We start from the raw sequence: 17,246 nt of genomic DNA, 5'->3' as shown, positions 1-17,246 counted from the left end.
AATGTAGCCACAATATAAGCAGGTACATTGTTACACTTTTGTTTGTGTTTGTAAACAGCATGCGAACGAAGGGTTTAAAAACAAATGTAAGTAGTCATTTAAAGCCAAATCTAGTCATCTTCTGTGCCGTCTGCTAAGGTCTGTTGATGAACGTGAGCATGTGGTAACGGGATGCGGCGTTCTTGAAGATTCTCTTCGTTGCATCGGTATGGTGGACAAGATGAAAATGACACTTGTGTCCGAACTTGAAGGCCATAAAGATCGTGTATGGTGTGTCGCGTGGAATCCTGCGGGAACCGTGTTGGCAAGTTGCGGCGGCGACAAAAGCACTCGTCTGTGGGCGCTCGAAGGTAGGGCACCTGGCTCCGCGGTTTAACTTTTATGGTGAATTCCACTGGTCTATTGCTTCATGCGGTTCTAGAGAGATCACGGGCGTCCAGCGTGTTATAGTGTTGTTCATGATGGGAGTATGGTGAAGAAAAAAAGAAAAAACTTCCAGGTGCGCGCACTCTATAACGTCGCCCGTTGCAGGCGAAAAACCTGCATGTGAACCCTGGCTTTTTTCAGCCGAGGTGCTCGCAGACATTTAAAGCTGGAGAAGTGTAATGCCATCTAAGTGAACACCCTGTCCTCGCAGCACAAGTGAGCTGCGCCGGAGCTTTTTGTATCGGGGTGGTTGTCACAGTGTACTTGTGCCAGGAATGTTTACTTGTTGCTAAGCGATAGTGCATGAGTTCTACCGTGACAACCAGCGTTGGAGGCCCTAAAGAACGTAGTACTGCGTCAGGTTGACAAAACAAGCCTATAACGCAGTATCAAACGTTGCGACTATATTTGTACCGTTTTGCTATTTGCTAGGTTATCGGCTTGGAAATCAACGTAACGGATAATCTACCTGAGGGTGGCGATTACAAATATGGTTAAAGAGCTTAATCGACGCGTAGCATTCGAACTGTTAAGGAGAGATAAATGTCAGTCTCTGTGGTTTAAAGTGATAGACAAAAGGGGGAAGCTTGGATGCCTAAAACGACGCAAAATATTTTGACAGCGCCTGGGCTCGGTGCAAATTCTCTACCAATATAGATTACTGCGTTCGAAACTACGAATAACCTGTCTGCCCTTGTGAAAATTTCCTGCACGGAAAGCGGCCCAACGCTACACTAAAGTCGAATCTGCGACGTCAGCTTGACGTCATCGGGGTTGCTGTTTGGAATAAAAAAAAAAAAAAACAATTCGAACGTCGGCATCCGATTCTGGTTGTGTTGGTGGCTGTTGATACCGACTACGTCGCCGCAGGCCTTCGACGGTCTACACCGCTCCACGAAAACCGTTGTGACTTGCACTGACAGCTTTGCTGTAAGAGGAAGTACATTGAATTGTTCGTTGAACTTGGAAGTGCGAATGAGATGATGTCCTCAATTGGCTGTTCGGAGTTCCCGACTGCTGCCATCTGAACTTTTGGGAATAGAAAGCTGCGGTGAAGCAATGCTTTGGAACTCGGGAAACAGCGTATCCCTTTTACATGATACATTCTACTGGAACGTGTAACTTTAATACAATTTGCACAGACAAAAGGAGCATTCGATGAACCCACACGTTTCCTGAACTATCGGGGAACTGGCTGCGCCTTGCTGGTCGTTCCGTCGCTGCAAAATCGCGCGATCTGTTCGTCGCGCACTCGTTTCGGAAAAGGCAACAGTGCAGGCTTCTCGCGTGAGCTTTCCGGGTTCGTTCTGCGTGAACACGGAGAGTCGCAGCGAACGCGCGAGAACAAATTCGCTGAGTGCAGTTTGCCGTGCTGCAGTAGCATGTATGGCAGTTACTTGCATATACATGTCTGCACATTCCGCCTAAAAGCGCACTACTTGGAGAAGTGCTAAATTAGTTTTAACCAAGGGTTCTCGTTTGCTTTAGTGGGACCAAGGAACCCGTATCGGCTCCGAAACGTCTCTGTGTTTTTTCACCTTGACTTGGTCAGCAACCGCAACTTCTCCACCACTAAATCAGTTTGGACCGATAGAGCATTTTTTAAAAGAAATATAGCTACGCCAATTTCGCGATAAGAGGTCGCACCAGAAGGTAGAATGAAGGCCTGTGTTAAATTTTTAACATTTCGCGCTGATACCGTATCGCCGGCATGTTCCAGCACATATTTCATAGTGTATTCACCTATTTGGACCGTTCACGCGCGCTTGATATTCTCAAAGCTCGATAATATTTCTTCTTTTTTTTTTTGACGCACCATAGTTAACATATATTAGCTAGGTCCAGATAACAAAATTAGCTAGGTCCAGCAGACGTCGTCAAAATCCATGACCTCACGGCGTGCTGGCGTGCGAACTTCAAGTAGGTGTGGCCACCCGCCCTCAGTCTCTCTCTTTTATTTTTCTCGTCTTTTGTGGCCTTACCCAGTCTCCTGTCACGCTAAGGTTGGCCTTTTAAAGTGAAGGTGTTAGTGCACCCAGAAGCTTTTGGAAACGTTATATGCGTGTTTTTGCGGCGTTTTGTCTGAGCTAGAGATAACTGATGGGGTTTATGAATGTGGGCCATGTTAGGGTTGATGTGCAGGAAAATTTCGAACTGTGTTGGTTAATTGGGGGCTAAATGAAAATTGCCAGACCTTCGTTTTTAGCTTGTTTAGAGTCGTTATATGAGACGTTTATAATGTTTACTAGTTTCCATATAAGAGGACCATGCAAAGGCGCTAGAAATTCAATATTTTCAGAAAACGGGAGCCATGATACGAGTGACGTTTAACAATTAAGCTTTCCAGAGCTTTACGAGCGTATCTTGTGAACTGCACATGAAATTTGCCCAGTGTCATGAGAGAACTCAGCGTGCCACAAGATTGACATCTTGAGGGAATAGGGGCACTTCGAGGGGCAACGTATGCGCGGGCAAGTTTTCAAGACCGTAAGTTAATTACAGTCTAAAATGTTTACGGCCGTTATCAACTACGTTGCCCAGTGTCCCGTGAGAAATATACATACGTAACGAGTTAACATTTGGTGGAAATGGGCTGCATGTTAAATGTATTGTATGGCGAAAACGTTTCTGGCTTGGGTTAGATCATTGAAGATAATTACGGAATACTCGTTTTCGGCCTATACGTTTGTGAATTCCACGAGGTGTGTAGAAGGTTTTCCGGGCTTCCTCGGTGAACTTAACGAGGCATATTGTTTGTCTTTGGTGAAAACAAGGCGCAGGATATGTGGACGATGAGTAGGCGAATTTAAAGTCTGTGGGTCAAATGCGGTGTATTACGTATACAAGCGTTCCGAAGAATTAAAAATGTGTTTTACGGACGACGAAAAGTTTAGTGTGCTGTCCTGAGAGAACTGTAGTCACCGCCAAAATCAAAGTTAGAGAAAGTGAGTGGAAAATTATGGCCAATTAGCATGCCAAGGTAAATGTGTGTGGATAAATTACTGGCATTCGGCAAGTGTTTGAAAGCATGAGCCAACCGTTATCTGATATGTTTCCTAGTGTCCTCTAGGACACCAGGAAACATATCGGATAATGGTCCAACCATGCCTTCAAACACTTGCCGAATGCTGTAATGGCGGTGTGTGGGGAATGTTTAACGTTTGTGGCTTAAATATTATCTTTACACATTATATTACTCAATACTCACTTTCTGCTTATCTTTATGCGTTCCCCGAGGCACATAGTATATTTTCCCGATGTCCTTGGTCAACTAAACGAGGCACTTGGGTTGTATTTGGTGAAAATGAGGCGCAGGCTATGGGAAATTTCTAGGCAAAGTTCAGAGTGTGGGCAAATTGCGGCATTCGCTGTAAATTACGTGTGCAATTAAGCGATCCGGAGCGCTATGACTACGTTTTACGAACGGCGCATAATTTAGCTCACCGTCCTGCGAGAACTAACTAGAACTGCCACCGATATCAAATTTATTGAAAATGTGTCGAGCATTATAGCCAGTGCGCATGCGAATCCTAATGCGTGTGGACAAATGACAGCCTTCGGGGGAATTCTTTTTGAATAATTCTTCGAGAGCGTTGTACGGCCGTTATCCTTACTGTTTCCCAGGGGACCGTACGTAACACCGAGCTCACATTCGGTGGAAATGGGACCAGTGTTAAGGTTGGTTAAGGTGCCTCGGGGAACGCATAAAGTTGGTTGGTAAGGTTGATTTAGGTTAAGGTTGTTAAGGCTTAATTATGATCGTTGCAAATAATTACTGAACCCTCGATTTTCTCCATATCAATGGGCTTCCGCGGTGCCCTTGGTGAACTAAACAAATCGCCTTGTTTATGTTTCGTGCAAACAGGGGACAGATTATTGATCAAAGTGTGTCGGTTAACTACGGCTTTTGCCGTAAATTGTACTTATGCAAGCGCTCCAGGACGTTATAATTGTCTTTTAAGAACAGCGTATAATTTACCTGCCTGTACTGAAACAATTCGTCCTATAACGTAACATAAACTATAACAATTCCTCTGGGATCAAATTTGGTGAAAATGGGGGGAAGATGGTTGGGTTATGGCTAATGCGAAATTAAATGAGCGCGGATGACGTAAGACGTTTTCTAAAGATTCGCTAATAGAGTTCTTGAAAACGTTATATGCTCCAAGTGTTTCGAAGTGTGGGGTATACACTGCAGGCAACTGAGATGTTTAATACTACTACCCGAAAAGAACGAGCTTCGCTGGAAATTGCACTGGGATTCTGCGAGGACCCACAAGTCTTCTGTCTTTTTGTGTTGTTGAAGCGTAATTTACTGACACACACACACACACACGCACGCACGCAGTGTGAATGTGTCGAAATGGACTCGTTTTCACAGAATACATCGTGTGCAACCACTGCTTGTAATGTAATACACAACATTCATCAGCGTGTATCAAGTTATTCTCGCAAGGCTTTGTGTTCTTTTCTTTATTTCTTTATTTACGGCATTCTCGATTTCCGAGACTGCCGAAAACGGGGCGGCTATATACATGCAGCGTGTCGTTCGTAATGGATACATAAATGCTGTCGTTGGCGCACGAGTAGGGCGCTCCACTCATTAAGTCTTCGATTTCTCAATTTGTCAAGTATAACATCTCCCAGTTCTTTGGCTCTACCAAACATTACTGATTTACCAAACATTACGTGATTACAGCAATAAGATTGCTGTATCTCACGAAATTAAATTGCAAGACTTATGAGATCTTTAGCTTTAATTGTCCAACTGCATGGTTGTGACAGAAATCGAATGCAGCTCGGCCTTCGTATATAACTGACGATGACTGCGTAATTCACTAGTCCTGCTTCACACCACTCTTGCACGTAATATATGTGCTTGTGACTCAGGGTTGGGCGCCAAGCCGCCATTACCCTATAGCTGCTGAACACACAGCGGGGCAATGCTTGGAAAGAAGAAGCTACTGCGCGTGTTCTTAAGTCCCGTACTAGGGACAGTGAGCCAGAGGCGGTAGCCAGAATGTTTTTTTTTTCTTGAGGGGGGGGGGGGGAGGCACTCACTTGGCCGTGGACGGGAAGGGGGAGGAAGGGGGGCTTGGAAAGCCGCAAACGAACACAAAAATTTGAGGTGGGGGGGGGGGGGGGGTGTCTACGGCACTGCACTCTGCGATAACATTTCTCTCATTTGTAGCTAGACAAGAAAAAAAAAATGTTGAGGATCACTCAAAGTATGAAGCTTTCAATGCCACTCAAAGCAGTGGGAACTGGCTCGGCGAGAACAAAGACGACGAATACGGCGCGACAAGGACGACCCAACTAATGCTGACACACATCGTGGACTCTCGATCGAACTCTGGGTGGGGCCGAATACAGTCCTCTTTTCTGGCGAATAGTTCTGCTAATGTAACGTAATCGATATGATGACGAAACCCGTTAGAGTCGGCTTGAACGTTGGCGAAGTGCTCTTCAGAGTAAATGAAAGCGGATATACTTAAAGACGCCAGAACCTTTCGGAAATGCCACTTGCTCGTGATGTGCGCAATGCGTTGACAGATAGGTGGACGAAAGGACTGGTGTGGAAGGATTCACGCAGAAAGGTGTGTTATGCTTCACCTCTTGAACTCCCCAAGGCAACAAGCAGCTATGAGCGACGTACAATTGAGGGATCGGGATTAGGATAACATTTAGGATAACTTGGGGTTCCTAAATGTGCACCGAAATTTCGGTACACTACCGCTTTTGTATCGCCCTCGCCAGTAGCAGAACGCCACAGCGTTCGGCATTGAACCGCATGGTTCAAATGCACGCCATTGGACCACATGTTTGAATAGTCTCGAACATCTTTGTGCCCACCGTCAAAAGTCAAAACGTGAATAACTTTGCCGGGCCGTCCTCGGTTCCCCTTTAAACTTAGCCTCATCGACGGCCTCCGATACTAAGAGGCCCGATGGGAGTTATGGAGAAAACCCCGTGACGCCACCTGCCTTTGCATGAAATTTACAGCTGCAGTCTCTGACATTCGCACGGCGGGATGCGGATAGTCTTGAAATGGGCACCGAACCAGCTCGCAGTGCCCTCTGGACCGGTATTATAGTTGCTCACTGCCTCCATGCAGGTGGTTCGTGGACGTGCAAGGCTATGCTGCTGGATGGCCACCGGCGGACCGTGCGCAGTGTCTCGTGGTCCCCGTGCGGCAGTCGCATCGCCTCGGCCAGCTTCGATGGCACCGTGTGCATATGGAGGATCGACGGGGAATCGCGCACTTGGGAGAGCGTGGCGACTCTGGAGGGACACGAGAGTGAGGTGAAGGCCGTCGCCTGGTCTCCCTCGGGACGCCATCTGGCCACCTGCGGCCGGGATAAGACCGTCTGGATATGGGACGGTGAGGGATCACATATGTGACTGCTGTCGCAGAGGGTGTGCATGGTAATCAAAGCGGTATGTGTCTCGCGCTTTGTTGCTTATGCCTGTTTTAGAATAGTGATGTCGCTTCTCGTTACCGCTCTCCTGCCATATATTAGCGGAGCAGGGGAGGGGGGGAGGGCTCAGCTTTTAGCCTCACCGACATCTGTCTCTTGTTACCCTTGCGGGCGGTCCCGGTTAGCTTGTTCGCTTTGCGCGTGCTAGTTGACCATGAACCTGCCACCCACGCAGTGCCCACGAATTAGAGACCGCGGAAAGCGCCGTCACTTAACTCCGTGATGCAGCTTTTTTATATGTATTTTGTGAAATCGCAGCGGCGTCACCATAAGTACCATCGTCCCAGCATGTGGCCCTTAACGGTTAATGCATGATCATCAACGAGGATTAACGATGTATGGTAGGGCCACTTTGACCTGAATTCGTTACGCAGCGAGTTCTTTATGCAGAGAGGCCTGAAGGCAACCGGCTTCTGCTAATGTGCAAATTGTGAAAATGCTTAAGGCGACCCTCTTGTTTTCAGGCGGTCGTTTTCCCCGCATGCATATTGAATCCTTGTGTCAAGCGATAATAGTGTTCTAGCATAGCACTGCAACTACTGAATAGGCCGCCTGCCACTGACAACCTAGCAACTGTGCGCTTAGTGGCTGCTTCAGCTTTGTGCTCATCTCGAATCAGCTGTAGCAGGCGCAAAGCTGGCAGGTGGCCCGATCTGTAGTTGTAACGGTAAAGGGGGGGGGGGGGGTGCGTGCTATGCTAAAAGCTAGCAGTTACGGCATGCCCATTGTGTTCAGGGATTACTGATGGCCAGTGTTTGCTTGTAGATGCAATACACATATCACTTTGGTGTGTGGTAGCCGAGTACCGTAAGATGTCAGCTTATACTTCAGCGGGCACTGTCCGCTTAAACGCAGCGAGCGGGCAGGGCCGATAACCAACCGGCGTATTTCATTGTGACGACTCTTCCTATATAGCTATTTTTATGCTCTGCCTTATCCTCTGTAGCTATTTTTATGCTCCGCCTTATGCAGCGTGGATTCGGTGAAAATGGTGATTATGTTCCCGCGCTCTCCGGAACGGAGGGGATGGGGCAACAAACAAAGACACCCAACGTTCGTTTAAAGGAGCGTTCGAAGGCTCACCGGCGATCGCTCCACGCCTGATTGGCTACAAACCAGAGGCATGAGGTGGGAGATGACAAAAAAAATCACTTAGGTTTAATTCAAAGGAGCCTACGCGACATACATTACGAACAAAGTACGCACAACCGCGAAAAGATTCGCTAAAGGCGAGGGATTAACAAACAACAACCAAGGGCCCTCCCGCGAAGCGCACAACAAAGCCAGCCAGATGGAGATTTGGGGTTGGTACAAAAAACGAAATAAACACGCAAGCATACAACAGCAAACACACGGACACGCACGCACGCACGCACACACACACACGGACACGCACGCACGCACGCACACACACACACACACACACACACACACACACACACACACACACACACACACACACACACACACACACACACACACACACACACACACACACACACACACACACACACACGCGCGGACGCACACACACACACACACACGCGCGGACGCACACACACACACACACGCGGACGCACGCACGCACACACACACGGACGCACACACGCACACACACGGACGCACACACGCACACACACACACACGGACGCGCACACACACACACACACACGGACGCACGCACGCACGCACACACACGCACGCACAAACACACACACGGACGCACGCACGCACACGGACGCACACACCCACGCACACATACACACACACGCACGGACGCACGCACGCACACGCACACACACGGACACACGCACGCACGCGCGCGCGCACACACACACACACACGCACACACACACACACACACGCACACACACACACACACACACACACACACACACACACACACACACACACACAGTGACTATGGTGTTGGGCTGCTTAGCACGAGGACGCGGGAATCGAATCCCGGCCACGGTGGCCGCATTTCGATGGGGTCGAAATGCAAAAACACCCGTGTACTTGCACGTTAAAGAACCTCAGGTGGTCAAAATCGATCACGTAACGAACAGGTCAGGAGAGTTACGGGACAGTAAAAGAGGTTCTCTCCCAATGCGGCGGCAATGTCGAGAGGCGCGCACACTTTGTGACAGAGACAGAGCATATACTCTGTCTGAATTGATGCAAATTCAATTCTGACGCCTTTTAGTCATCGAAAGCTTCTAAGGCTTCTGTTTTCTGTACGAACCAGCAGCTACGCGAGATACATCCAAGATTGACCTTCCTAGAACAGGCCATTTCGATGCCGTATTGTTGTCTACTAAGTTGGCAGAACGTCTATGTCGTTCTGCCGAGGCGTCGTGCTGGGCTTCGCGTCAGTGATAATATATCCGTGGAAGTGATCGATCGAAACGGACCTTGTTCGTGGCGGATGGTTTGGTTTGCAACACGCTATTATGATATAAGGAAGGGGGGGGGGTTCATTGTTTTGTTGCCTGCGTGCAGAGATCAATTATATGCGATCACCTCTATGCTCTGCGTTTCTGCAGTGGAAGATTCCGATGAGTTCGAGTGCGCATCCGTTCAGACGTGTCACACCCAAGACGTCAAAACAGTGACATGGCATCCAACGGAAGAGGTGAGCGAGAATAATTGCACTGAATTAGGCCGCTTGAAGGCGTCGCACCGACGAAAGTTTCCGTTGTCGGTGTCGAAGTGAACTTAGAAGAGTGTGTGTGTAGGCCAGTTGGGGAATCAGGACTTGGGAAGTTACCGCAAAAAACACACAGGACGAAGAAAGAGACAACCCGAAGCGGTTTGTGGATTTAATGAAACGAACGCCGAGCTTATACGTATGAGGCACATGTGTGCACCCGAAAATCAACGAGGAAACCAATAAAAACACCGAGCGACCTTCGACAGTGGTGCGGTACAAATGCTAAGGTAAACGCTGATATACTACTTCGTCTTGTCCCTTTCTTCGTCCCGTGTGCTCATCGCGGTAACTTCCCAAATCGAAATGAACAGCGCAGCTGCAGCACTTGTCATTAAAGGAGCGGTAAACAGTGAACGTCATCGTTCCCCATGATGGGAAATGCGAAGTCGTCAAGTATTCTTATCAGGCGTTTCTGTGCAGCCTCAGAGTAATAAGCCGAAAACAGTGTTCCGAAAACTGTTTAACCGTTTTCCGAAACAAGTTTAACGCGCAAACGAACTAGAAACATTAGCGTTGAACCAAGAAATCGTTTCGTTCTGTATGTTCATCCTTATATATACACTTATTTCCCTTTCTTCCTTTCGTTTTTATCCCGTCAAGCTAAACGGCATGCATAATCAGTTTCCCAACCTGATGGTAACGCTGTGTGAACCCATGTCAGTGACAATGAAAAGCGCATATTTCACATGTTTTATTTCCGAAGCGCACTCCGTATCGTTGCGCGCAGTCAGCGATGTCACAGGGGCAAAATAGAAAAAAAAATCCTTGAACGATTACGATACTTTCTAATGCGGAATTTGAGCGCAGCTCTATACGTGTTTTCATTTTGTGATATATTGAAGCAAAGAATTTGAGACAGACATGTAGCAGGGTCGGCAATCGTCGAAAATCTGATCTGCAGGTGAAGCGCGTCCGCTTTTATACATGACTCGTCGAAGGTCCCAGTGTAATCGCTGGTGCCGCGTGGCTTCCAGAAAGTACTACAAAAGTCACGTCGTGCATACAATCAGATAACAAAACGATCGTAAACAATGGCAGTACAAGCAAGCGCGAACGAGACCAAACCAAGCAAACCAAACAGGCGCAAGCGAGAGCTGACGCGAACAGACGATAGTACGAAACGAGCGGTCCGACTGAGACCAGGTACGAGTACGCATTGAGCGGTCGGGCGGGTCCGCATGACACGTTTCACGTGCTTGTGTCACTGACGGGCCGCTCTCATTGGTCTCCGCCGTTCGTGGATCGCGTCGTTCATATCCCGCTCCGCGTTCTCTCTTTCTCGTTCGCTCGGTTACGCGCTCGACGCCAACGCTCGCCGCAGGAACGGGAGCTGATACTAGTTGCGCTCTAGGAAGCATACTATGACGCACACTTCTTCGCCCCTTGAACACAATTTTGAGAGAGTGATTCACTGCTGTTAATACGGTTGTTTTCTTACTTTAGTGACCGAAGGAGTACGACTAAATTTATTTAGGAGTGCACTGATAGGACGGTGTGAGGATTCACCTCAAGCCTGGCAGTCAGCGCTGGGGGAACGAGAGGAAAGTCAGTTTATGAGGACTATCAATGCGGACAACCGGCAGGGAATAAATACAGGCGCATGGCTGACGAGGCGCGAGCTAGGACCTTCTCCTCTCTCTAGTATTACGCACGAGCGATTGCGTTAATAGTTTTCGAGTATGGCTAAGGCGCGCAGTTAAGTCGTCAATGAAGCTACGGCATTACAGTTAAGTTGTGTGTGCACTGACGTACACGCTTTCGGTGTTCCACAAACGCGCCAACGACACGCAGAATTAAGTCCATTTGACGTCTACTCAATGCAAAGCATCCTTGGTTTGGTAGATAATGGTTGTTATGAGTTATACCAAAGTGTGATCACGCGCAAAAGGGAGGAAACGTTCTTATTATGCGGCCCAAGACGACGGCACCCGTGGACAGAAAGCAAAAGGTTGTTGCACCGCGATCGCAGGAGCTGGTGTCCGCCAGCTACGACAACAGCGTGCGGGTGTACGCCGAGCAGCTTGACGACTGGGAGTGCGCGCACACACTGACCGAGCATCAGAGCACCGTGTGGTCGGCCTGCTTCGACGGCCGGGGCCGCCGCCTCGCCTCGGCCAGCGCCGACGGCAGCGTCCGCATCTGGAGCCGTCTCCAGGGGGCGCCGTCGGGAGAGGCCCGCTGGAAGTGCGAAGGCACGATCGGCACGCTGCACCCACGGCCTGTCTACAGCGTCTCTTGGTGAGCGGACTATAAGCTTGAGGGGCTCTAAGTGATCCTGTGCGACGCGCCCCGTTGCAATGTCTCTGTGGCCGAGCGTGCGCCTAGGAAACTGCACTGTAGCATCTCGCCACCTTATAAGCGTACGCACGCTTTCGCTGCCTCTGCAACCAGTCGTGGCGGTGAGCGCAACGCATGTCGTGACGTTGAAGCGGTGGTGAAAAAGCGAACATTGTCAGGAGTGTTAGTTAAGGATGGAACTATTTATTGGGTGCACATCTGTCCAGAAAGACAAGCAACGTTGAAATGACGAAGATAGCGGCTAACGCTAGTCGTCGGTCGTTGAATGTGATCTCGCCGGGTCAAGTGCGTCATCAACCTATAGATGTATCACCGTGCATTTCAGAGCTATTGCTGGTGCTCGCGTACATCTGAGAAGGGGCTATAATAGTATTCGTGCGCGCAATCTGATTATACGAGACTCGGCGATACATTAAAGAAATTTACGACACAGTTACGCCGACCGACAACTCGATGGCACTCAGTGGTAACACGGCGAAAAACGGCCAGCGGCAAAAAAGTAAAACAGTTTATGGATGACAGTACTATTGCCATAAAATGGTTCTTAATAGTGACATGCCCACTTAGCGAAACGGCTTTATAAATTATTCTGTGCTTGCTGTTCTTTTGTAAGAGCACAGATTTTGTACCAATATCTCATCATCAATCTTCACCGTAGATGAAAACACATGGCATCGAGACATGCCTGGCTGATTTGAAGAAAAAAAAAAAACGGTCGCCGTGGTTCATTTATCTCGCCATGAGAGAAATTACTTGCTGCAAACAAGTGGACTGATGCTGCCCCTTCGCGTTGGCTAAAATTAATTAAAGAATAAGCAAAACGCATCATGGCGCCTTCTGCAGGGATAGCATCAGCGCTTGATTTCGCCGGCATGTTGTGCCGCCAATTCAATGTACAAGAGCGATGGACTGGCGCTAGACATTGCCTCTGATCGATCAGTCTATTCATAAGACAATGAGTCAAATGAGCCGTCGCTCCTTCAGGGCCGTTCACCTTATCTTCCCGCTCTGTCGTTCGCAGGTGCCCTCTTACCGGCTTACTGGCCACGGGGTGTGGCGACAACGGAGTTCGCGTGTTCGTCGAAGAGCAGTCCGGCTCGGGAGAGCCTGCCTGGCGGCTAGCGTGCCACGAATCGCACGAACAGGACGTCAACTGTGTCGCCTGGAACCCGTCCACGCCGGGTCTCCTCGCTTCGGCAGGCGACGAGGGCCGGGTGCGCATTTGGCAAATCGAGCCACCGCCGCCGACGACGACGACGACGGCTGCGCCGTAGTAGAACGTTCTCTTAATAAATATCTGTTGTAGTGCTTTTGTTTTTTTGTGCGCGACTCTTGTGTATTTTGCGCCAGCTTCCCTCGGTGACCTCCGCAAGAATTTGCCGCACTTGCACTCCACGGTGTGCTTGTATGCGATATGTTGAACCCGCGAAGGCGCTTCTCTCGACACCTCGCGTCACCTACCAAGTTGGCTGACCTCGCGCTAGAATTGTAATCAGGGTTTCAACAAGCGGACTGATGACACAATTCCTTTCGACTTCCATTCCCCCGTACCGTCCATGCATTCGAAACGCCCGTAACGGCTTGAGTGGTATGTTATGGCAGCTTGGATGTTTGGGAAAGGCTGCCTACGGAATATTGCATCATAGTTCATTCCAAGTGTGCCGCCGCGGTTTGTGACGCGATTGGCATTAGAATGATTTAGCATATTGTCGCGGGTGAAGTACACGAAGACCGCACGGAACCAAGGTTTCCACTAACATCATCTCAAGAGTCTCGGCTTCTTTTATGCCAAGCGCGTGCTCACAAATGATATCTGACAACATAGTGCTACCGTTTACCGTTACCTTCTCTGTAATCGTACGGCAACTGACAGGCAGGTGGCCCGGACCATATATCGCCAATGCGTGCATGCTGATCCGCGCCGCACCTGCCAGGCACGTGCGACAAGCCACTGTAGCACGTACCCGTCCTGGCAGGTAGTCAGAGTGGTTGCAATCGTAGAGCCTCGTACTAAGAATCTTACTATGAAGCTGAAATGACGGTGATGGTACAGTAGCATGAAACTTTGTGACGATACATCATACCTCTATGGCAGAACATTATTTTGCTGCTTGACATCGCCTAAGTGGAACGGGTTTCGATCCGGAGTTTCACTTTGTATTTTTATGCACTAGGTCTGCAGTGTTGCTAGCGTAAGACTTGTATGCCAAAGCGCCTTTCAATATGCGATTAATTTCCTCGCCGTTGCATCACAAATCAACATATTCGTTTCCTCAGCGCGCTCTGCTCCTTTGTTTCTGTTAAATATCTTTGCTATTGCAGTTTTTGTTAAACAGCGTCAGTAAGTTGGGGAAGGGAACCTTTCAGCAAATTCGAGACGTGTCCTTGTCATAGCAGTAGCAGAAGCCTTGCATAAGCGGTTCTCGTCGGGTGGGATTGTTTCGAGGGTTACCAGGTAAAGTGCTGTATACGCGCGATCTGTGTTACTGTTAAAGGCCCCCGTTTAGACACAGCAAAACGACGGTGTAGATTAGTTTCGGTAACACCACTTTAACCAGAGGGTATGCGACACCCGCATGTACGTTTCTCCACATACCTATATATAATAGTTCGACGAAACTGAGATGGCGGACCTCGGGCTAGATTTGTAATTGAGGATTCAACGTGCAGGCCGGTGACAATTTTTGCCGCCGTCCGTTCCCCGTACTGTCCAAGTTTTGAAAACGCGTGTCTCAGCTGTAACAGTGCTGCAGCTAGCGGGAACGCTGCCATGTTGGTTAGGACAAGTGAGATGTGTGACAAAGCCTGCTTACGGAATTTTGCGTATCATTCAGTAAGCTAAGCATGACGAAAAATGGATTATTGTGATGATGATGATGATTATTATTATTATTAAGAAATCGCCCTCACCAAAAGAGAAGTGCCTAGAGATTGACATATGCTGAAGGGGACATCACGGCCATTCGCTTAATGAGTGAGGAAGCAAGGGAAAAAGAAGATAAGGCACAGAACACATTCCTTACGGAATCTAAACGAATGCCCTGCTAAATTCCTTTCTTTTAGTTTTTACTTTTAAATTAATTATTACTCATTCAATATGACCGTCCTGATCTTATTTAACAGGTAATTCTGCGCTATTCAATGCTATTTCAATAGCTATTAGGAAATTTATGCTCCATAATAATTTCGAATAATCCACCCATTTCTTGGCCAATCCCCCATCGTGGGTAGGAGCCACACGCACCACAGGATACAACAACAACAACAACAACATCCCACACAAGGTACGAGCATTACACTGACAAGAGTTGGGTTCCGTAGCTGAAAAGGATTTTAGAACAACTTTGTGTGCTTTCCGGATAAAGAAGGAATGATAACGAAGAGTCACAAGTACGGCTGGTGACTGCTGCAGTAAAATCGTCTGCCAAAGAGCGCTTTCTACAGTACATTTAAACTATAGATTACCGACATAAACTCGTAAATATGTCGTAACGTATCCTTGCAGAACGCACGAGTTCTTTTTCTCTTCCGAAATTTGGTTCTGCTCGGAGAACCACCTTGTGCACTTGTCTGGTCATGACAGCACACTCTTTACTCAAATCGTGTCTATTCGGATAACAGAAACGCTGCGCATTTGCCATGATTGTTTTCCATTTACAGCTCCGACGCGTGAGTGTCGGTCGGCTCTTGCGTCTGCGATAACCGACAGCTCTTATCGAATGCCGCGTGCGTCAATGAAGAGCGCCTATTGTTCTGTCCTGGAATAGTTCACCGACACGTCCTGATTTTTCCACATGCACTTCGGGCTGTGGTACGCCTTTCAGGTTTTACTCATGAAGCTTGGGACACCGCATTGCAAAAACCTGGACGATTGTATAACGGTCCCATTGCCACTGTAGTTAGCGGAACACGGGAAGATTGTTTTTTTTTTATTGGTTAGCTTTGACGACCTCCAGAAACACTTCATCGAGAGGTACACAGGAGCGCGCGTGTTGGTGCCAAGCAAGTGACCAGTGCGCAATTCCCGCAGTAATACTGGCACGTCTCGCGAAAAAAAAACGAACGAGAACGTGCTTAAGAAGCACACTCCAGTGGTAAGGCGACGCGCTGGGACTAAACGTTTGCACCTACCGATGAAGGAGGAGTTTTACCAAGGTATGGAGAATGATACGTGGAATGCGCAATGCATCTCAGCGCGAAATTGGGGCCAGTTGTTTAAAAAATAAGCCATTTGGCAGTATTCCAAGTACATGGACGTGCCCGGAACACAACGTTCAGATTCACTTTTGCATCTGTTTTAACGCGCTAGGAGGGAAAGGTGCGAGTACGCAATGTGCACAACAGTGTACATAGTGCCTGAAAGGGTTAAATAATTTTAACTAGCTGTATAGTTACACAGTGATTTATAGAGCGACTATCGCCTGCCTCCTTGAGTAAGCAATTTACTTATACATATAGAACAATTCGGCTCCGATCTAGAAAGAAGAAAACATGTTTTATTCTTAATTTGTGCGCGGAACATGTCACAGTGTCAGTGATTTCCGAATGATTGACCTTGCACGAGGAGCGGGAACAACTGCGAATACAATGGAATGAGTCGTGTACCACTTAAAGTGATCACGGCCTTTTTTTTTGTCTCTAAATCGAGTGCATGCGATTTTTTGTTGTTGTTATTGTCCACAAATTCACAATCCCTGATCGTACCGGAAGGCCATACAGACACTCCTGTGGACGTGATTTTAGCACCAACTATCGAGCAAGGTGAATCGCTCGAGAGGCTTTGTAATATGTGTAATATGTATATTAAGTGTTGCCGTGTCTGGAATATTACTCGACCGTTGGTTAATCTCACAGGGCGTGCGGTTGTGAGACTTTCGTTACTGCTGTGAGGCTGCCAGTGACTTATTACTCGGCCTCTTCGTCGCCGTGCCCGCCTGCAACTAAAAGCGGTCGCCGCGTTGGCGGTCACTTATAGCCCATCGCGTTACAGCAGTAACCAACATCAAGGAATGCTACGGTTCCTTGTTGAGCGCATGCAATGGTGCACACATTTCTACTAGGCAATAAATATGAGTTTGTTAAATTGCACTGTCACTTAATAAAAGCAAAACTTTGCGGCAAATGCACCTAGCCTGAATGAACCCAGCACAAGGCGTATGGTATGTGTGTGTACTCGATATGTATGCTCGTGGAACTGACATTTCCTATGCGCGGGATCGGAACACTCGAGCCACTTTTCGAAACAACTGTCCCGAGTTCTCTGGCAAGACAGACGACGTGCGCGAGAAGCGATGAAATCCGCTGAAGGAGCAACGGCCTGGGCGAGAAGC

The 17,246-nt window shown here is 48.2% G+C and overlaps 1 protein-coding gene across 1 annotated transcript; it reads left to right on the top strand.

Annotated features, from left to right (window-relative positions):
* Window positions 1-114: 114 nt before the first annotated feature.
* Ciao1 (cytosolic iron-sulfur assembly component 1) lies at window positions 115-13,229 on the top strand. Its single transcript, XM_050178635.3, has 5 exons — window positions 115-350; window positions 6,542-6,808; window positions 9,452-9,540; window positions 11,588-11,856; window positions 12,938-13,229. The coding sequence occupies exons 1-5, from the start codon at window positions 209-211 to the stop codon at window positions 13,188-13,190; spliced, it is 1,020 nt and encodes a 339-aa protein (XP_050034592.1). The 5' UTR covers window positions 115-208; the 3' UTR covers window positions 13,191-13,229.
* The last annotated feature ends 4,017 nt before the right edge of the window (window positions 13,230-17,246 follow it).

This window comes from Dermacentor andersoni, chromosome 5 (genome assembly GCF_023375885.2).
Source record: "Dermacentor andersoni chromosome 5, qqDerAnde1_hic_scaffold, whole genome shotgun sequence".
Classification (NCBI taxonomy): Eukaryota; Metazoa; Arthropoda; class Arachnida; order Ixodida; family Ixodidae; genus Dermacentor; species Dermacentor andersoni.
Note: the sequence above shows the minus strand (reverse complement) of the source record. Positions and strands in the feature narration are given on the sequence as shown.